Source organism: Macaca fascicularis, chromosome 7 (genome assembly GCF_037993035.2).
Source record: "Macaca fascicularis isolate 582-1 chromosome 7, T2T-MFA8v1.1".
Taxonomy (NCBI): Eukaryota; Metazoa; Chordata; class Mammalia; order Primates; family Cercopithecidae; genus Macaca; species Macaca fascicularis.
Window position 1 is genome coordinate 164372613 of NC_088381.1, and position 22555 is coordinate 164395167.

Sequence of the window (22555 nt, forward strand, 5' to 3'; positions counted from 1 at the left end):
TATAAAGATAGAGTGGGCCAGATGTAGCGGCTCACACCTGTAATCCCAGCCTTTTGGGAAGACAAGGCAGGAGGATCAGGAGTTCTCAACTAGCCTGGGCAACATAGCAAGACCCCTTCTCTACAAAAATAAATTTTTTTTTTTTAATCAGCCAGGGATAGTGGCACACGTCTATAGTCCTAGATACTCAGGAGGGTGAGGGCAGAAGATTGCTTGAGCTCAGGAGTTGAAAGTTGTAATAAGCTATGATCATGCCACTGCATTCCAGCCTGCGCCACACAGAGCAAGACCCTGTCTCTAAAATATAAAAAAATTAAATAAAAATTATAAAGTGTAACAGGTACTATGGGAAGTTTACCATATGTTTTAAAATGCAAACTTTTAAAGAATCTCCAGGGCCGGGCGCGGTGGCTCAAGCCTGTAATCCCAGCACTTTGGGAGGCCGAGACGGGCGGATCACGAGGTCAGGAGATCGAGACCATCCTGGCTAACACAGTGAAACCCCGTCTCTACTAAAAAATACAAAAAACTAGCCAGGCGAGGTGGCGGGCGCCTGTAGTCCCAGCTACTCAGAAGGCTGAGGCAGGAGAATGGCATAAATCCGGGAGGCGGAGCTTGCAGTGAGCCGAGATCTGGCCACTGCACTCCAGCCTGGGCAACAGAGCAAGACTCCGCCTCAAAAAAAAAAAAAAAAAAAGAATCTCCAGAATTAATTTATTCCCTAAAAATGAAATGCAATAATAAATGGGTAGATGAAACATGTCACCTGAGAAAAATTGGGTAACTTGGGTAAAAGGTTATCACTATTAGTAAGAGAACATTTATTTTAACAAAAAATTGAGACTTTAATAAAATGGTTTAGGTAAATATCAGTTGGTATGTTTTGAACAGCTATGTTTAGTATACAGTGAAGTTTACACAGGTACCTGAGAGTAGAAGAAGATTTATCCAATGCAACGCTACTGGAAACACTGAATGTTTCCACGGTAAGAAGAGATCGGATTGGCAAATAAAGGGGTCTAATGCCAAAGAGAAACAAAAGAATGTCAATTTGATACGGCTCCAGAAACTCTTTTAAAAACAACAACAATTTGCATCTTAACTCTACTGAATTATGTATTTTTTTCAAAATTTAGTATGTATTTTAAATAATAAAACTTTATTTTGTTCCATTTGTGAACTTACCTATAATCAAGTGCACAGCTCCAAAGATGAACATGAAAAGTTGTAAAGGAAGTTGGGGGATTATATCCCAAAACAGGTTCATCAGCAATATTCAAGAAGTATAAAATCTATAATCACAAAAAATTAAAATGCCCTGCTTTAGAAGAAAAAAAAAGGTTTCATATACTATCCTTAATACCAATGTAAACCAGAATATCTCATAGAAAAAAATCACTTAATTGGAAAATCATAACAGTAAAAGGAAAAAAATCATCATTTTGAAGGAATTAGTTTCAAAAAGTACTTGCATCAGAAAAGAAGGTAATGGATACTGATGGATGTGTTCATTTGTTTGACTATAATAATCATTTTACAATGTATATCAAAACATGTTATTCACCTTATATATAATAAATGTTTTAAAGTATTTACAAAATTAGAATTTGAAATGAAGAAGCCTATCGGACAACTCCAATGCTATAGAAATCTCAGAAAAATCATAACTTATGAAATTAATAACAATGTATGCATAATATAATTTCATATTTTTTGGCTTGGAACAATTCTTAGAAAAAATAAATTTTGCTGAAGACTGCTTAAAACTATTAATCTGGCTTCCTATATAACTCATTGTGTGTGGGGGTATTGGTTTTCCATATAAGTCATTGTTGAAGGAAGCTCTTTTTCCTTAATTTATACCTAGCTCAGTCTAAAAACCAGTCCCTCTCACCAACATCTATTCTCTCATATTTCTAATCCAAACAAATAAGGAGGTTCAGATAAATGTCTCCCTTCCAGCTGATTATTCACACTAACCACTTCTCTACTCCTACAAGATAGACAGAAAGTCAGATATCCTCATGTTTCCCAAATGCTTTCATGAGAAAAGCATTTTGAAAACATTCAAGTTTTTAAATAATGTATTATTTTCCCAGCATAATTGAGAAGTTCCCCTTTACAAGAAACATGAGAAGCAATCACAGTGCACTAGTTTTCATTCTCACGTAAGGAAAAGCTAACTTCTTCCTCAAAGTCTCCTCTGAAAAATAACCAATTGTATTTTATTACCATAAAATGTTGTTCAACTGGAAATTAATGAGAGAAGTACTGATAAAATGCTTTAAAGCAACATCATATTATTGGCCTAGGGAATTATATGGAAATATTGCACTTAAAGAACTTCTGATTATAAAAGCAATTCAAGACACCATTCACCGCTCCTCTATGCCAGGTGTTCTACAAGTCCTGGGATACAGAGTCCCTTCCCTTCCTTTAATGACATAAAAGATAACTCTGTCATTGAGAGGTTTTGAGGACCACAGTTTAAGGTAAAAAATCAATTACATTCTGAGGTGATAATACTGTTTTGTTTTGCTTTGCTTTGCTTTTATTTTTTTTTTTTTTGAGACAGAGTTTCACTCTTTCACCCAGATTGGAGTGCAGCGGTGGGATCTCAGCTCACCGCACGCACCCTCTGCCTCCTGGGTTCAAGCAATTCTCCTGCCTCAGCCTCCCCAGTAGCTGGGATTACAGGTGTGTGCCGCCATGCCCAGCTAATTTTTGTATGTTTAGTAGAGACAGGGTTGACCAAGCTGGTCTCGAACTATTGACCTCAGGTGATCCGCCTGCCTTAGCCTCCCAAAGTGCTGGGATTACAGGCATGAGTCACAGTGCCCGGCCAATACTGTTCTATTTCTTAACCTAAAAGGTGGTGACACAGTAGTATTCACTTCATGATAATTCACTGAGCTGAACATTTATGACTTACAAACTTTTCAGTATGTGTATTAGATGTCAATACAAATTTTTAAATAAATTGATACATACATAATAGCTCTCTTACCTGCTCATGCCAGCTAAGCCCAGAAGGAAGCATTCTATGCTGGAGTGTGGCTCCTTTCAGTCCTACGGCAATGAGAAATTCCTATACAGAACAATACAAAGAATGACATTTACCACCATGTAATCCTGTAACTCAAAAGTTTCTCCAAGAAAATAAATATGTTGCCTTTTATGCAATTTTTTTTAACTAGAATCAAATCAACAGCAAGTACTTAATGGCATAAAAGTACAAAACACAAACCTTTGTATTGGACTCTGATTTATCAGACAGTATTTTAACGGCAACAGACAGCATATTCAAACTGTCTCCTCCAACTCCATCTGAAGAAGTTCTACTGAGGCCATCTTCTTCAGAGGAATAAATAGTAGGTTCCAACCAGTGCGGGCGGGTTGAGCTGGGCAGTCGTGTTTCTGTCGGGAGAATCACTCCATCCACTATGCCTAGAGATCCACATTGAGGTAAAAACAGTAACAAAATGATACTTGAAATTAGCTAATCAACTTACATGACTCAAAACAAAACTCCACATACTTCCACTGAATATAACTTAAGGAGGCATGATGACAAAAACCAGCATGGCATTAATAATCCACTACTCTTTGCTAATGTTAGTATGACTGACAGTGCACAGCTTAAAGAAACAAAAAATTCTGAAATGCTAGGAAAATTAAATAGAAAACTATCACAAACATTTCATGTCTATGAAACAAGGTAAACTCAGGTAACTGCTCAAAAAATGGTAAGTTCTATATCTGGAACCAAAAGGAAATATTCCTTAAGGGAGAATAAAGAACATAAAATCTCATCGATTGATGAACGGACACATAAGATCTGATCTATCTTTACAGTGGAATATTATTTGGCAATAAAAAGGAATGAAGTATGGATACAACTTGGACGAACCTTGAAAGTGTGTCAAATGAAAGAAGCCAGTCAAAAAGGCCAAATATTGTACGATTCTATTTATAAGAAACTTCTGAATATGCAAATTCATAGAAATAGAGTATAGATTAGTGTGTTTATAGGAAGGAGAGAGTGGAAGAGGTGAAAGGTTATCACTAAAGTGTATGAAATTTCTTCATGGGGTAATAAACATGTTTTAAAATTGACTCCGGTGATGGTTGCACAACTCTTGTGAAATACTAAAAACCATTGAAAGGTATATTTTAAATGAGTATGGTGTGTGAATTATATCTCAACAAAGCTATTGCAAAAAAAGAACCTGAAGTTGACTTCTAATTTGTAAATATTACTTTGACAGCAGAATCAGAACCCTGCAGAGAAAATAATTTCTAATACCAAAGTTCTGTTCTCAATAGATTTTCTTTGTTAAACAAGAAATTTAAACATGTCGAAAGAGAAGAAACCAAGACACATGTTTGTCCTACCTTTGTGGTATAGACTGAAACTGCTAGAATGAAGGCAAACGTAGTGCTTGTCATCAAAACCTTCATATTTTGTCACGCAAAATAATGAACCACTATTGAACTCTAACCAGAATTCACCATGCTTGTTTTCCAACAGATCTCCATTATCTTGCTAGTAAAAAGATCAGAAATACACATAAGTTATTATTTAAATGCAGAAAAGTAAGCATGTCCCTTGAGATGCTCTTTGTTGATTCAGATTAGGAAAATCTCCCATATTGCAGCAAAGCAATCTAATCCTTGAACCATTCAATATCACGGTAAAAAATAAAACTGGATAACTTAAATGCTATGTGGAACCTCTTCTATCAGATGAATCTCTGTACTTTGTTGTCACCCCAGAAGCAGAATTAGCACCTGTTTTCCAAAGGGAGAGCCACACAAAGTTTGATCTGCAACAAAAGCTAAATCCCCAAAGTTGCTGTCATCATGGTTTGCCCCAGAACACTGGTCTTCATCAGTCCCTGAAACAACCTCAAAATATCAAATACTGGCCGGGCGCGCTGGCTCACGCCTGTAATCCCAGCACTTCGGGAGGCCGAGACAGGTGGATCACGAGGTCAGGAGATAGAGACCATCCTGGCTAACACGGTGAAACCCCGTCTCTACTAAAAATACAAAAATCAGCTGGGTGCGGTGGCAGGCGCCTGTAGTCTCAGCTACATGGGAGGCTGAGGCAGGAGAATGGCGTGAACCCGGGAGGCAGAGCTTGCAGTGAGTGGAGATCGCGCCACTGCACTCCAGCCTGAGCGTCAGAGCGAGACTCCGTCTCAAAAATAAAAAAATATCAAATACTTCAATCACTGGATATGTATCCTAGTAGATTTATTTAAAATAAGATACATTTGAAAAACCACTTTGGATTTGTAAACCTCACCTTCACATCTGTGAACACTGCCATTAATCCATGATTAATATTCAGAAGAACTGAGAGAAAACTCTGAGAGTTCTTGTTCTGAGAGTCTAATTTTTTTTTCCTGCGAGAACGATAGTTGGGATCAACAGTGGAAAAATACTGCAAAGTCTCCTCCTCAGATCCACTCTCCTCATCTATGAGAAATAAACATACAATTACACAGTTCTGATAGCTTATTAAAACAACAACTTAAAAATGATCACGAAAATATTTTATATTTATAACCTGCTTAGTTTTACAAAGAATATGGTGTGAACATAGAAATATATTTTGTTTTTCTCTTTAGCGTTGAACTTCAATGTGCACACTATCATTCTAAAGAAAACATATTTAAGTGATAATGATATGCTCAATATACAAATAGAAAACAGGAAATATTCTTATACATTACTAAAAGAAATTACAAAATACAGTCACAATGAAAAATAAAGATTTTTAAATCCACAATTGAAAGGTTAGTACTTTGTTAACTGATAAACTAGGTATTTTAAATCAAAACAAATTAAAAATATATTACCATAGTGAACTGCAGATTTAAATGGACTAAAACTATCTTTGTTGAAAGTATTAATGAGCTGACTGGCTACTGAAAGCCCAATGCCATAGGAAATATTCTCGAACGTCTCCACTGGTGAAGGAGCTGTTGGTTCCCACAGCAGCAAGTCATTAAAGATCCTATAAAGACAAAAGTTGAAAAATAAGTACATAACTCCTAGTTCAACAGAAGACAAACTAAAAAAAAAAATCCTTTCAAAAGATCACATGAACAATAACTTTTTAAATGGCAAAATGGAAATTAGATCCTACAAGAATTTGGAAAAACAACAAAAATAACAACTGCATTATTTCAATGAAAAAATAACCTATATGGCTATAATGCAGGGCAGTGACAAAAGAATCTGCACAATTAGATACCTAACTAGATACTTGCCTAATTTTACCTGTGTTATATACATCAAATTACAAATTCATATTATACTTCAAAATATACCTTAGAGACAGAAGCTCATGAAAAATAAAAACCCACAAAGAACAAAAAAGGAAGACAGCTCACCTATATGAGAGCGCTTTGTAAACTGGAACTGATCCCGCATCATCTCATTGACCCTCCCCTCAGTCCTGTGGGGCGTCCAGGGCAGAATCATTATTCTCACTTTACACTTGAAGAAACTGTCTCATAAAGGTTATGTGACCTTCCCAAGGTTACATGGCTAATTAGTGGAAAAATGGGGATGAGAGTCCAGATTATGTTGATTACATCCAGCTCCCAATTCAGTTCTTTTTTTAAGGCAAGTATTTACCTGTGGGATCAATTCAGTTCTTTCCCTAGAGATACCTGCTTTTTCTCTCATCAACAACAGAAAGCACAGCTTCACTGGGAAGACTTCAAGAGATGAAGAATGCATATGGAGCACAAAATAAGGAGAGAAAAACCCTTATGACTAGTGAGACTAGCCCCATCAACACTGGCAACCAATGGGAAGGCATATATCATACCTAGGCTGTCACCACATCCTACTTTTACAAGGAACTACCTGTCACTGCTCAGATGGCCCTCTGTCCTAGCCTCCTTCCCTCATCCTTCCCTGTCCTAGCCTCCTTCCCTCATCCATCCTCAAAGCTTTCAAGAAAACTCAAACTTCACCGTGTCTTCTAGGAAGCCCATTGTAAGATCTGGACCCACAGCACATCCTTCACACAGACCCACTTAAATCACAGCACCTACAGCACCCTGCTGAATTTCCTCGTTTCCCCTTTCCAGACTGCAAGCCACCCAAGAGAGGGACTTGTGTCGATCATCTCTACATGCACCTAGCACAGTGGCTGTCACGTAACAGGCACAGACAGTTGGTGAGGACAGTGCGTGACTCACATGAAAGTGCTGCCAAAACCCAGACTCATCGTAAAGCCTGGTGTGAATACCAGTCAAGGCACCATGTGGGGGGTAGCCCTGCCCCCTTCTGTGAGAAGCCACTGCCAGGCCAATTCCTGAGCTTCTGAAGTCCTACTAGAAGGTGTACACCAGGACTGAGGATTGCGACTCTCAGGAGATTATAATCCACCCACCTATTATTTTCTCTTTATTTATATTTTTGTCTAAACACAGTCCTGATACCATTAATAATATCAAATATTGGATGGTGCTTGTAATATCAAGAAATATCAAAAAACAAAACAATGCTTAAGATACGTAAGGACATATCACCATGACTCTGTCTATGAGGCTGAAACAAAATAGATGCTCAATACATATTTAATGAAAGCAATGAGAATTCTTTTTTACATTCTATTTTAAACAATTTTTGACACAGAAAAAATTCTCCTGTACCTAAAACCATATTGCTAAAAAGAGCCTGTTGACCAAGGCACTAAAGGAGTAAACCAACATTTTAAATATATAAAGGCAAAGTTGGTTATAACTCCTGCTCAGAAAAAATAAATAAATAAAAGGACAGTGTTGACATATTTAGTAAAACTTGAATGGGGTATGAGGATCTTATAGTAGTATGTATCCAGTTTAGCTTCCTGCTTCTGAGAGCTGAATTGCCAGTTAACGTAGAATGTCCAAGTATGTGGGAAATACGCATTCAAGTACTAAACACTGAAGGGACTCAGGTCAGCCACTTACTCTCAAATGGTTGGGGCACAGGGAGTTCTTTGTACTGTACTGCAAATCTTCTCTGAGAATGTTTGAAAATTGTTTAAACATATGAATTTGAAAATACAAAGCCGAATAACGGGCAAAGGATGCAAACCCTGAGGAAGTTAGATACAAGATTTATACGATCCCAGAGAGTGAGGGAGCGCTTCAGTATTTACGCAATTCCAGGGGCCTGAGAGACCAAAAAGTGGTTAGTGGAAGGTATTTAATAGAATAGAAACTCTCTTAAGCAATCCATTAAACCAACTACCCAGATTAACAGATACATACTCTAATACACGCTCTAATACATACTCCCTGACTTAAGCAGTCACCTACCCAGTTACTCCAAAGTGCCACAACAATGGAAGCCTTCAATATGCTAACTGCCTGCTGCTGCTGGACGTCTCTCTAGCAGAGCTGAGAACCTTCCTATCAGTGGAGTTATATATTTTATATACTTGTCAAAGACTGTGTCTGGCGTCAAATCTGCTTGTATTTGTTAATATAAGTAAAGCTTAAATAAAAACTGCTGTTTTAGTTAATGCAGACGGTTAAAAAAAAAAAAAGTCTTAAAAACCTACAAAGATTCTCCTCTCACGTATCTCTGAAAAAATTTTTTTCACTCCATTTTAAAGAAACTGGTACTAAAAACAGTAGACAATGCCTTCTGGCTACACTTTATGCAAAAAAAAAAAAAAAGACAAAGTAGTCAGATGCCACATGCAGGATTTAAAAAAAGGAAAAAAAAAAGACAACAGAGAATTCCAATCAGCGGCTCATACTCAAAGAAAAGGCCTTGTCCTGTATTTAGAAATGAAGTGGTAAATAAATATATATTTATAAAATGAATGTTTAAGGTATGTATTACTGTTCTCGATACCCTGATTTAATCGAAAGCAATCTGCTCAGTCAGTGCAGAATGACCAAAAAAAAAATGGGTCAAGTCTTTTTGATCTCTGGGCTAGGCCCTGAAAGAGTCATTTCATTTCCCTCAATCTCAGCATTGCACATACATCAGCTCTTTGCAGACAGCCCTGAACTATGAAATAAAAGGAGGAGCCTAGAGATCAGTCATTTCCAAACTGCAGATCATATATAAACAAACTCCAACATTTAAAAACAATTTGAAATCTCTCTAATGTGAATTTAATATAAATTAGGTGCTATTTATAATGTATACTATAAAACAAATATAAAAATACAAATTTTAAACGATTATTTTTTAAGATAAACATAAGTGCGAACATTTTCTTCCTATACCCGAGCGGACTGTTCTCTGAATCTCATTTTCAAGATCACTGAAGTAATGTGAACCCTAGAAGAATCCTAGAACTTAATTTTCTGATTCTAAGAGCAAAAGTCATTGACACCCAGTGAGAAAACCCAGGGTTTATTACTAACATTTAAGGAATAAATACCGAGTGATATCTGATACCAAGTAATCCTACAGCAGAAACAACAGTCTGAAGTTTCTGAAGATTAATGGAAACTAGAATAACTTGTCTACATGTAGGAAGCTAGTGATGACAAACACTAAGGACTTCTTTTTCTAGAAACCTACATGACAATCTTTCAGGTATGCCACAGAGAAATCCCTTCAGTGGGTAGAAATTATAATAGACAACTACTAAGTGCTTATGATATGCCATACACTGTTCTCAGAACTTTCCAAGTGTTGTATCATTTAATCCTCCAAACAACCCTTATAGGTGGGAGCCAGGATCATCTCCATTTTACAGACGAGAATGCTGAGTCTTATGGAGGCTAGGTAAACTGCGCAAGGCCTTCAGAGTCTATGACCTAGAATTCCATTTATATCAGAATATCTGCCTGGCATAAATATTGAGGGGTATCTAAATATAATAAATTTAAATTTTGTACATGTTCATAGAATTTTGAATTCCAACAAGGTATCTTTTTGACTGTTGAGGAAAAGATGCTTCTTGTACAATGACTGGGGTTCTGATTCTACTCCAGCATTGGCTAGCTGTATTAGTATCTCCTAACTCTTCATGTCACCGCATGTGAAGAAAAAAAATCATATTGGATCGGTAACTTGCAGTAAGCTGACAGAGGGCAATCAGCCAACCTCAGGGCTGAGGAAATAAATATCTCACACACCCAGCACCACGCTAGTTAGGAAACTCTGCTATGACAATAGAACATCATAATGGCAATAGTCACCACCAACACCACACAAAGTACACAGAGATGGCAAATAATATTCACGCAAGGAAAGGAAAGGGGGAAGAGGAAAATCAGGGAGGCAATTAGAAAGTCTGATTCCCAAGATTCATCTAAATGGGTATAAACTCACCTATTATAAAGCTTCTCATAAAAGCTCTTATTAGGTAGTGTTACATAAATATTTGGTAACGTAAGTTCCAGCACATAGTGAGAATTGCTGATTGCTTTATCCTGAAATTCTGTCATTTCTACAGGGTCTCCTGGCATCACCATCTAAAACATAATAGTTTAGTGCAAAAAAAAGCATCAAATAACCATTTTATGTTTAAAATAGTAGTAGCATCTTCTTAGCCTATCCATAGGACTTGGTATGTGAGAAATAAATAAGCATGAAACATTTAACTGGAGAAAATATACACCAAGAAAAAACAGATATTATTTAATTTTGAAGTTTAAGACCTAGCAAAAACAGTACAAAGAGCATTTTTTTAAATAAAAAATTAAAAGCATTGCTCTATGACAGAGAATAATAATATTATTCCTTTGTAGCTTGCTCACACTTTTATCTTACCTGTTCATTTTCAAACATTACTCTACGAGAAGAAAAAGGAGATGGTGCTGGTCTTCTTAGATCACAAACATCTTTCAAGGAATGAGCAGCTCCTTCCTCTTCCTCCTGGTAGGGACCATCATTCTCCTCTTCTTCTTCAGCTGCAATTCTCTCCAAAATGGAATGCATGGCTGGTGGATTTATTTTCAGTACAATTCTGATATCAAAGACAATTTTAAAAAGACCAAGATCTAAGTGTATACAGCAAAACTTAAACTTTTGTGCAAATTAATACAAACACCACTGGTTAAATCTTAATGATAGAATTAAACTTCTCTACAAAGTCTAATTATGTCTAAGGTAACCCACTTATGAACATGTTGTAAACTTGAAAGTGTGGAACTGAAACAAGTAAGTAACAGAAAGACATCAACATTTTATACCTGGCTAACTGAAGGTCTGACCTTTCGGGGGCAAAAAGGTTATTTTTAAATTTCATTAAAAGTCAGCAAATTTTACCTAAGGATTCTAGTTATCATTAACCCAAATCCTCTCACATATAGTTTGTTCCGCTATAATAAAATACTTGTCTACCTAAGAAACCTCATGTTATATCAATCTTACATTATATCAGTTGTTCAAAGGGAAAAGGGAGAAACTGATTAGGAAACAGTTTCAAAACTCTAACAACAAAGTTACCTTTTCCTCTAGGAATTTCAATAATAAACGGCTGGTGCTGTTTTGTAGCCACAAAACCTAAAGACGACTGAGTTAACGCAGCCTGTGACTACAAAAACTAAAGAGCTTTTTACTCCAGAGTAATCCCTTTCCTTTCCTAAGCTTCTACAGAACATCTCTAGCACAGACTTTTCATTCTCCTTTGATGACCATATCCACCCATTGTTATAAGGAGGCATGGAACCCTCAAAGAGAATAGCTGTGCTGCAACTATAACTCTTATTCCCTAGGTAGTGGTGCTATTTGGTTCGTAAATGATCACGGGCTTTTGTCCGAATTGATATATATCCCAATGTAAATCGTGCTTCTGAATTACTTAACAGAAGTAGATCCAATTCTTGTGAAACTTGTGCTCTAAACTCATGCTAATTACCAGGTGTGTATGAGCAACACCTATCCTAAGAATCTGATCAGCCTAACAGACAGTGGAGAGGAGTAAAGCAAGGCAGGCAGAAAAATGACACAACAAGGTTTGAAGGTGACACATCTCACACATTCCTGTGAACACCCCATCATCACACTTATGAACCACAAAAGAGTCAAGGATGGACATGTTTAGCTTATATTTAATAGCCAAAATGTTGATTTAAAAGAATATTTTATTGTTAAAAGGAAAATCCTATTAAACCTATGTGCTTGCTTACTCACCGTGGCCAGTCAAAGTCATCTGACGATGTTGTATCTCCATCTACTCCACTAGACACATGGAAAAACTTAATAGATGGATCTCCTTTCTCTTCCTGGAATGATCCTGAGAAAACAAGACTGATTTACTGAAATGCGCTTCTTCTCAAGTACTAAAAGAAGAGATGGAGGAGCAAAGATCCTCTCAATCAGGAACATAATGCAACCTTAAGTACTACAGCATTTTGCAATCCTTCTGGTTTCATGTGCACATGCGGTAGACAAAATGAGCCAATAAAGTAAAGATTCTGTGTTCAAACTCAAATTCTTAAGTACCAATGTATACTGCATAAAGTGCATAATGACACAGTAAATACAGCAAGCACTTACCACTTACTAAGTGCTATTAGTGATTATTTCTTCTTAAAGTCTATATAATCTACCACTAGAAAAATAACTACATTTCTTAAATATGTATTTTGTACGAAACACTGTAAGAAATACCTCTGTTCAAAATAATTCTATATGGGCTGGGCATGGTGGCTCACATCTGTAATCCCAGTATTTGGGAGGCTGAGGTGGGCAGATCACCTGAGGTCAGGAGTTAAGGGACCAGCCTGGCTAACATGGCAAAACCCTTTCTCTACTAAAAATACAAAAATTAGCTGGGTGTGGTGGCGTCCAACTGAGGCACAAGAATTGCTTGAACCCAGGAGATGGAGACTGCAGTGAGCCAAGATCACGCCACTGCACTCCAGCCTGGGCAACAAAGCAAGACTCTGAAAAACAAAAACAACAACAACAACAACAAAAAATTTTATACATGTTTTTTCAATCCATTTTACAAATGAAAAATGGCTTTCCTCCAGAATAATGAGTTTCTCACCACTGGAAATAAGGGATGATCCCACAACACCTGAAGGCCCTTTCATGAAGTCATAATTGACAAAAGTTCATTTTAAATATCTCTTAAGATCTCTAAAACCAAGAGAGAAGGGGAACTTGTGCAAACTATTCTCATGGCGGGGTGGGAGTATGGCTGCAGAGAGAGGGTGTCGTGGCAGAGGCAGGTGGTCTAGGAACCACAGGATAAAAGGTTTTCCAGGTCTTCATAGACTTGGTTCACTTTAAAGTTTTTATAAATTCCCTTCATTAACTGACAAAAACAAAGTAATACAGAAAAAATCAAAACAAGTTTTACAAATAAAAGTCACTAGCAATTAGTATAATGGTTGAAAGCTCAAGCTCAAGCACTGTCAGACTTGGGTTCAAATCTTGATTCTGCCATTGACTACAACATGATCTTGGTAGATACTTGCTTCTAAGTCCACAGACTGTCTCATCTATTAAATTATAAAAATAACTGGAAAAATAAACATATGGTGATTACGATGACTAAAAAAAAACAAGACAATGTGTATCAAGTGCTTAGCATAATATCTAACATACAGTGACACTCAACAAGTTCTGTTATCAGTCCTACAATAAATAAATGAGAGGTGATAATAAAAATGTAGGCTAAAGTACTATATTCTCCTGCAGTAAACAGGAATTTTAACAAAGTGAATGAATCATCATCCTTAGTTTTTTAAAAATTACCTATATCATATATTTGTATACAATACTAGAAAGACATTGTTGCTCTTGATTTAACATAATGTGCTTTAATTTTACTATATTTTGGGGCTGTCAGATACTTTTGTGATGTAAGTTTCAGTAGCAGTTGTTTGTTATCTAGTATGGTTCTTTTACAGACACATTCAATCTTACCAATTAGTTCTCTAAAGGTAAGTTCCAATTTAATTTGTTCTGGGGTTGATCCTCCTATAAATTCAGTCTTAAATTCTAGATCTGTGAAGGCTAAATAAAGGATCTCCTTCTGAAGTGACTTCTTAAACCATGGTCCCCTTTCTTGATCGGATCGAAGATCAGGTATTGGGAAGCGAACAGAAAGGTTTAATGCTGGTGTGGCAACTTGCACTGATATTCGACAATTTGCAGGACTATGTGAATCATCTAAAAACACTTCAGTGAAAGCCTTGTGCTAAAACACAAAACATCAAAAATAAGCCAAAATATTAAATTAAGTACATGAACATAAATGACACAGTATTCAACATTACAATATATATAATCACTATCTCCCCATTTGGTATAATGCATTAAAAGTCAATTCAAATTAACCACTACCATATTAATTTAGTGTAAAAACAAATTTATAATGCAACAACTATTGGCAAAAGTGAAAACTACTGGCAAAAGTTAAACTCTGAAATAAAAAATCAAATTAAAAACTGAGCCAAAGTGAAGACAAAGGCACTACAGATTAATATTTATCTTACTATAAATTTATAAATACTGTGTAAATTAGCCTACCAACAAATTCAATATGGTTAAAATCACTATAGTGTCCAACATTCAGTTTGAAAGACTTTTCTACTAATATATGACTTTAAAGACTCAATGTGAAATCAGATGAATTATGCCAAATACAATCTCTGACTCAACTTTGTACTTCTAAGATAAAACCCAGAGGCTGGCACGTCACAGGTTCTAAATAAATATTCACTAAATGATGCACCCTGAGCTCCTATCCAATCCAAGGGCATGAGCTCATCAAATGGCTCTATGAGACCAAGATATATGCACCATTTACCCAAAGCCACCTTACAATAGAAGGGTCAAAGAACATGCCATTCAAAAAGAAATCTATTTCTATTTTTTCTCTAAAATATATTGAAACTTAAAAAGCTTTATTCCACTCTAGCTTGTAATACTCCTCAGTTTCTTCAATCCATTTCTAACCTCCATGATTAGAAAATTCCCTTCATATGCTAGACGTACAAATCTTGTGTTTGTTTTCTTTAAAACAGGTCTTGCTGTATCACCCAGCTGGTCTCAAACTCCTGGGCTCAAGCAATCCTCCTGCCTCAGCCTCCTGAGTTGCTGGGACTATGGGTGCAAGCCACCACACCCATCTAGACTTGGATTTTTAACAAATCTATTCTAACTCTTCCCCACTTGATTTGATAATATTAACCACCACTCTCAGGCAAAAATAACCCAACAGATTAAACCATCATCCGATTGCATATATAGTTAACAGCTAATACAGAGACTACCCCACAGAAACTAAAATAACTAGCAATTGATAACAGTAACAAATAAAGAATGCCCAGCCTGAGCAACATAGGGAGACAAAAAACAAAAACTTAACTGGGTGGCACATGCATGTAGCCCCAACTATTTGGGGGGCTGAGGTAGAAGGATCGCTTAAGCCAAGGGGGTCAAGGCTGAAGTGAGCCGATACCATACCACAGCACTGCAGCCTGGGCAACAGATTTTTGTCACAATAATAATAATAATAATAAAGAATGCTAATTTGATGTGAATACTCAATACTAAGAGAAAAGCAAAGAAGTAGAAAAATAAAATATCTTTTTCATTTTCTTTTTAACAAAGGTTGTCTCCATCTGATCCTGGTCCTCTGGCCCCAAAATTCCTAATAGACTTCTTGCAAACCTGACTGACTTAATTTGCTGAGAAAAGACCCCAGGCACCAGATCCAAGTAAAAGTGATATAATGTGATGTTCAATAGATTATTTTCAAAAGTATATCCCATATTGTTTGGGCTACATGTTTTAGGTAGTTCAAGTCATTTATCAAATATATAAATAGATAAAATTTTATGAAGACGTTATAATCACAGCTTATAAAAATTCAGATAGACATGGAAAAGTAACGAAAACCTAATTCCACTGTAACATAAGCAATGCTACTGACTGGCATATTTCCAGGCATTCTTTTTCTATACATCAATTTTATTTACACAGGTGTGACAAGTTTACATAAAGCAATATATTCTACTTTTTCATTTAATCCTTCTTGATGAGCCTTCTTCATGTTGCTATACCATCTTCATAACCATCATTTTATTTCTTTTTTTTTTTTTTTTTTTTTTGAGACAGAGTCTCACTCTGTCACCCAGGCTGAAGCACAGTGATGTGATCTCACTGCAACCTCCGCCTCCTGGGTTCAAGCTATTCTCATGCCTCAGCCTCCTGAGTAGTTGAGATTACAGATGGGTGCCATCATGCCCGGCTAATTTTTGTATTTTTAGTAGAGACAGAGTTTCGCCATGTTGGCCAGGCTGGTCTCAAACTGGCCTCAAGTGATCCTCCCACCTCAGCCTCCCAAAGTGTTGGGATTACAGGCGTGAGCCGCCACACCCGGCCATAACCATCATTTTAAATGACCACATGACATTTCATTCAGTGTATATCAAAACTTATTTAGCTAGTCTACTATCAAGACATAACAGATGTCTCCTTTTTTTATTATTACAAATAATGCTGTTTTAACAATATATACTGTTTAATCTATTAAAAATACTTAAGTTCAGAAATTATCTCAATAACCCTATTAGCTAACCATAATTATGATTAGTATTTGCAGCTTTTGAATACTTACCAGACTAATATGCTTATTATATGAAGTATACATGTGGGATGCCATCATCTCTACTGTGGCAAGTTTCTGTGGTTGAAGCAAGGAATTTAACCTGTCCACAATACTGATATCCAGCTCACAACACACTGGATTTAATTTAATTTGCAATTCTGCCCTCTGAGGAACTGAACTAAGTCTTGCTTGATTACCCTTTAAAAAAAAAAAAAAAAAAGGGCATTAATCCAATCACTAAAAACTACTATAAAATTGGGTTAAAATCTTTAATTGTGACAAAATATATATCAGATGAAAATTTACAGGTGGCAACTATAGAAAAAGATCTCTTACCTGGGGCCCTCTATTCTCAGAATGCTTATAATGAAGCTGAAGACACACAGGGGAATGGGAACCAGTTTCTTCTTTGGAATGGAACGTTAAAAGCTTAAAAGCAAAGACGAAGATAAATTAAAGGTAAGATTAACCTACAATTAATCACATGAATTTACAGAGGTGCCCATATAATAGTGAGAAAGGCTTTTTGAAGTCAGAAATCTGGTTTTAAGTTTCATTTTTGTCACTTATTAGCAATGTGAACCTTAGACAAGTTAGTTAACTCCTGTGATATCTCATGGTAAAATGTAAGCGAGGATTCAAATAAATTCATTTCCAACAAAGTGTTGTTGAAATAAAACAGTATAGCGTCAAAGTAACAGCAATGAATGTAACTTTGACAGTTTTCTAAAGTTTCTTTAGGTCACACTTTTACATTAGGGAAAATATCAGAATAATGGTAAATGAACACAAAACATTTAACTTGTCTTGAACAGTGCTTAGCACACAGCAGACATTCAATAACTATTTGTTCAATAATCAAATTCTTCTGAAATGAAGAGTGCTTTGAACATGAGTGAAATGAAGTCATTTCTCTCATAACCCACCTGTCACTCCTAAACAAGTCAACTCTAAAATTCTAACAGATCCTTATAACGATGCTGAGTGACATTCTTAAAAATGTTTCAATAGAACACAAACACAAAAAGAAAATGACAATATTCCTCCTATATGACTTTCTATACATTTTTAAAGAAAATCACTGACTCATACAATTATTAAAAAGCAAGATAGATTTAAAAAATAATCTTAAAGAAAAAGTATTCAACATTTACCTCTGTATAGTGAGGAGGAACAGAATGAAAATCAGTTGGAAATAGGCACTCCAAAAATTCCATTTGCCCAATGGACATATCAGTACTAAAATATCGGGAAGCTGATCTTTGTCTTTGTTCATAGGATACTTTAATGCCAGTACCTATAAATCTATTATAAAAAATGCACCATTTAAGATTATTCATATACTTCTAGATTAAACAATGTGCAAGTAGACAAAGAATAGAACAAAGTGTTAACATCTAACAATTATCCACCTAGTCTGACAAGTTCAAGTTGTTATCAATAATTAATACTCCTAAGGAAATTAACCAGAAAGATTGCTTCAAATTTCCCTTTCCTTAAGATAAAAAATCAGTTCTGTTGATTGAAGATTTTTCAGGATCTATTTATTTCTCAACACTGCCCTTCCTCTTCCACAATTAAAAATTTACATTGCAAAGATAAAATCTTTCAGATCTGTAAAATATATAAAATAGTTTCTTAAAGTTACCTAAAAACATCACGCAATATTTCAAAAACTTTAGTCAGTGAGGCCCAAATGAGGTCTACCTCTATTTTCTGTTGCTTTTGTTATATTTTCCTACTGGCAGATATTTGAAACCTTGTCAAAAATGGGGGGGAAAAAAAAAAGTCCAGGCACACTGGCTCATGCCTGTAATCCCAGCACTTTAGGAGGCCAAGGTGGGCGGATCACCTAAGGTCAGGAGTTCGAGACCAGCCTGGCCAATATGGTGAAACCCTGTCTCTATTAAAAATACAAGAATTAGCTGGGGGTGGGTTGCATGCCTGCAGTCCCGCTACTTAGGAGGTTGAGGCACGAGAATCGCTTGAACCCAGGAGGCAGAGGTTGCAGTGAACTGAGACTACACCACTATACTCTAGCCTGGACAACAGGGCAAAAGACTGTCTCAAAAAAAAAAAAAAAGAAAAAAAAAGAAGGGGTAGAAGAAAACAAAATGTTTTTACAGTTTGATTACAAATACTGTAATCCTAAACTGTAAAGTTTTTCTTGTATTAGGTGTAACACTACTTTTCATATCAATTTTCATACTTAAAAAAAGTTAAAAAGATTAAATAAAAGCCCAAAGTATTTTTTAAAAATACTAATATATATGATACGTTTAAACCACTGTATAAGACATCATTCAACAATTTATAGATCACCTTCACATTAAAATAAACAGAGTTTGCTCATTAACAATACTAAAGGCCAGGCGCGGCGGCTCACGCCTGTAATCCCAGCACTTTGGGAGGCCAAGGCAGGTGGATCACTTGAGGTCAGGAGTTCGAGATCAGCCTGGCCAACAGGGTGAGTCTTAATAGAGATGGTAAAACCCTATCTCCACTAAAATACAAAAACTATCCAGCTACTCGGGAGGCTGAGCCAGCAGAATAGCTTGAACCTGACAGGCAGAAGTTGCAGTGAGCCAAGATTGTGCCACTGCACTCCAGCCTGGGCGATGGAGTGAGATTCTGTCTCAAAACAAAAAACAATAAAACAAACAAACAAAAAAAACTATATTACAAATTCAATTATCTCTTCATCTATTGACTCAATCCATGAAAGGATCACTCACTGGCTATTTGGATAGCTTTGATTTTTCTTAAGCAGAAGTTGAAACGTAGCATTCAAGTTCACTATCAGCCTTGGTAATGTTTCCCACCCTATGGCCAGTGGCATATGGATCAGTTCCAACAGTATTTTTTTATTTTTCATCACCATTGCCATCTCTGCTAATGCCAGTGATAATAAAAACTGTTTTCACAATTGCAATGGTGTCAGTAGGGATGATGGCAGAATGTGGTTAAAAAAAAGTTGACAAGAGCTGGGCAGGGTGCTAAAGAGATCACTTAGAAAACTCCTGTTATCTAGATCTGTTATTTCGCATGCCAAATAACCTGAATGAAAGATTCTACAATAAACATCTTTGCAGCATTGCAAGAAAACTTCACTCATTCCATTCATTTACAAATAAAGTGTGAATTAGAAAAACAAATGCAGATAGGCAGATACAAAAGTCCACATGTGGTTCTTTTTCAAGGATCATTAGCACATGTGTGGAAGTTTAAAGGATTATTAACACATATGTGAGAGTTTACCTAAGGTGATCATGTGAGCAAGCTTCTGCAAACACTGCTCGGAAAGACTTAAAATCTTCTGTTGAAAACCTTGCTGGATCAATCTTTTCTATACAAGTAAAGAAAGCTACTGCCATAGGTGTCAATGGATTAAGGTTCAATGACGTTTCAGGTGGAGATAAAGGATCAATGTGAAGCACAGAGATTGAAAAAGTTCCCACAGCTAGTCTAAAAATAAGTTCAGGCCTGGATTCATCCACTGAAACAGATCTAGATGGGAGAGCTGAAATACAAGTATTAAAATTATATACATAAAATTTAACACATAAAACTATTATATCAAAATTATAAAACATATACTCATTTATTAGCTTTAAAAAAGATGACCATACAACAGTTTGAATGATATTAAACAATTAATGTAAGTAAAACCAACTGCTATCTTGCTGCATCTTATATCTAAGATTTTTGTACTGAAGTACAAGAGTACATGACAACAGTAAATGTACAAATCAAGCTTTTACATTAATAAAAACATACTGGAAAACTCAAGATTTTCCAGTATGCTCACCAAATTTTCCTTTAAGCCTTGGGTGTATATCAACTAAATTTGGCCAAATTTTCCTTTAAGCCTTGGGTGTATATCAATTAAATTTGGCAGAAAAGAAACCTGAGGTTCTCTTTCAAGGAAAATGTAAACAGTGAAACAAAAATCACATGATTGATTGAGGGTCCTAAACTGCAATAATAATATGAAACTTAACAGTGTAGTTTTAACTAAAAATATTTAAGTATTTAAATACACAAAGAATACAATAAATGAGCAATTATTCTAAAACACTTCACAGTGAATTGTTTAACAATGGTTCATTTTTGCTTTCTCAACTTTGTAAATGGCCAAGACCAGAAAAAAAAAAGAAAAAAGAAAAAAAAAAAAGAAAGAAAAGCACCAGTAGAATGGCATTTTAAAAATTCCAGCAGAAACTAACAACAAATGTCTATTTTTACTTACATGTCTTCTGTAAAGATGTTGGGTGAACTAGGTTGGATGGAAATGTTGACCCTCTTACTGGCTGTTCTTTATGATGATCAAGGAACTCTCCCCAAGTGGGCTGAAGCTATAAAAGATTTTTTTAAAGCACATGAATGAAGTGTAGAATTTTAGAAGCAACTTTTCAAGACCAGAAGAAAAATTAAGTAATACTTTACCACAGTAGCACTTAATGGAGATCCTGCTGGGGTATTTGTATATGTACTAGTTAATGATAACTCAAGGTCCATGTTTGGGGGGTCCCCAAGGGGTGGAAGAGAAGAGAGACTATGAGACATGTCCATATCAGCCATGGAGAAGAATACTTCTTCTTCTAGAGAGAATTAAACTATGTCACTTGTATTGTAATCTCACCAATTCAAGTCTTTTAAGTAAGTTAATATACGTTAATACAATCCTCTTCCTTCAGATTATGTGAGATATAGCGATGTCCCAAATTTTATGTTACTTCCAGTGGAGTAATTTATTTGAATCCAAAATATTAATGGCATAGTAAAAACTCAATATAAATTAATGAAAAAGGAAGCTATCCCACTGATGAATATGTTTTCTTTCGTTTTAAATATATAAATGTAGTATTACTTGGTATATTTTTAATGTGATATGCCAGTTTAGGAATTAAAATCAGATTTTAAAATAGTATAAATATATCGCAACCTCTAGTTTCATCTGGATACAGTTACTTCTTTTACTCAGAGCCAAAAACATTACTCGGAATTCCATTTACATTTCAGTTCCTTCTTTTGGGATTGTTTTACCCTCATGCAAATGAAGTTTATTATGGCCAAAATTTTTTTAGCAGGCTTTGATTTCTCATTTTGTCCAGCATTCCATACTTAAATTGATTCATATTATTTATGTTATTAGCACTTATACATTGTGAAACACCTATAAATGTAAAGTAAGCTGGGTAGAGATTATTATTTACATATAACTGATGGAAAGATCAAGAAAGGAAAGTTTCCTTATCAAACTTTAGTAGTTTAGTAGTTTCTTAATCTATAAATCATTACATGAGCACATAATAATTTGACAAAATATATAGCTACCTACTTTTTCACACAAATTTACATTTTTGTAAATTGGTTTTCCTTAGACTAAATCATTTACAAAACAAAACTATACAATCAAAATCAAAAAAATATACTAGAGCACCTATGTGCTGGTGCATTACTATAATGTTGTGATTAATTATGAAAAGTTGTGGATTTCTTACAATGTGGATATTTTTGTTCTTTCATTCCTAAACTTCTGTTCACAGCAGCCAAAATTAAGTGTAATTGTATCCATGATTATAATATATGATTCTGGTGTCAACTGTTTGAGTTGCTTACCACGGCTAGAAGGTGTACGAGCTGTTTCTGTCTCATAAAAGCTTTGCTCTGAAGATACACCCACAGAGAGGGAATCTTTTCTCAAATAATACCGGTTTAATTCCATCTGAATTCGATACTCGTCTTCCTGCTGCATGGGTCGATTTTTCCTATCTTTATTAGCTAACCCTATTTTGCTAGAATTTTCTACAAGCATACAAAAGGAAACCAAAACAGTAATTAAATTTGGAGTTAATTAAGCATTTCTTTCCCAAAACCCATTTATGGAACAACAATGGGACCTGAACACCACAGTGCAAAACTACTGCTATTTAATGAGTCAGAGCTCTAAGCAATAGCTTTAAGCAACTAGTCAGGAATCCCAAAATCTTATCTCTG

At 35.6% G+C, this 22555-nt stretch overlaps 1 protein-coding gene and 1 pseudogene across 4 annotated transcripts in view; both read right to left on the reverse strand.

The window, feature by feature from the left end:
• ATG2B (autophagy related 2B) overlaps positions 1-22555 on the reverse strand; it is an 83520-nt gene that overhangs the window by 31165 nt on the left and 29800 nt on the right. For 2 of the 4 annotated variants that reach the window (XR_012416098.1, XM_005562163.4), the window contains exons 8-25: positions 22178-22363; positions 21002-21156; positions 20805-20910; positions 19814-20075; positions 17710-17860; positions 16892-16984; positions 16565-16753; positions 13864-14137; positions 12118-12220; positions 10753-10948; positions 10312-10454; positions 5868-6025; positions 5312-5484; positions 4396-4546; positions 3248-3447; positions 3008-3088; positions 1186-1292; positions 927-1019 (exon numbers count right to left, since the gene is read on the reverse strand). Coding sequence is in view for 3 of the 4 variants with exons in the window: in XM_005562163.4 (XP_005562220.2) it covers positions 927-1019; positions 1186-1292; positions 3008-3088; positions 3248-3447; positions 4396-4546; positions 5312-5484; positions 5868-6025; positions 10312-10454; positions 10753-10948; positions 12118-12220; positions 13864-14137; positions 16565-16753; positions 16892-16984; positions 17710-17860; positions 19814-20075; positions 20805-20910; positions 21002-21156; positions 22178-22363 (2821 nt within the window). In the remaining variant the exon portion in view is untranslated. The remainder of the gene's footprint in view (positions 1-926; positions 1020-1185; positions 1293-3007; positions 3089-3247; positions 3448-4395; positions 4547-5311; positions 5485-5867; positions 6026-10311; positions 10455-10752; positions 10949-12117; positions 12221-13863; positions 14138-16564; positions 16754-16891; positions 16985-17709; positions 17861-19813; positions 20076-20804; positions 20911-21001; positions 21157-22177; positions 22364-22555) is intronic. The other 2 variants (XM_005562164.5, XM_005562166.5) reach the window with 2 other exon arrangements.
• On the reverse strand, positions 11913-12009 carry LOC123575044 (small nucleolar RNA U13; annotated as a pseudogene).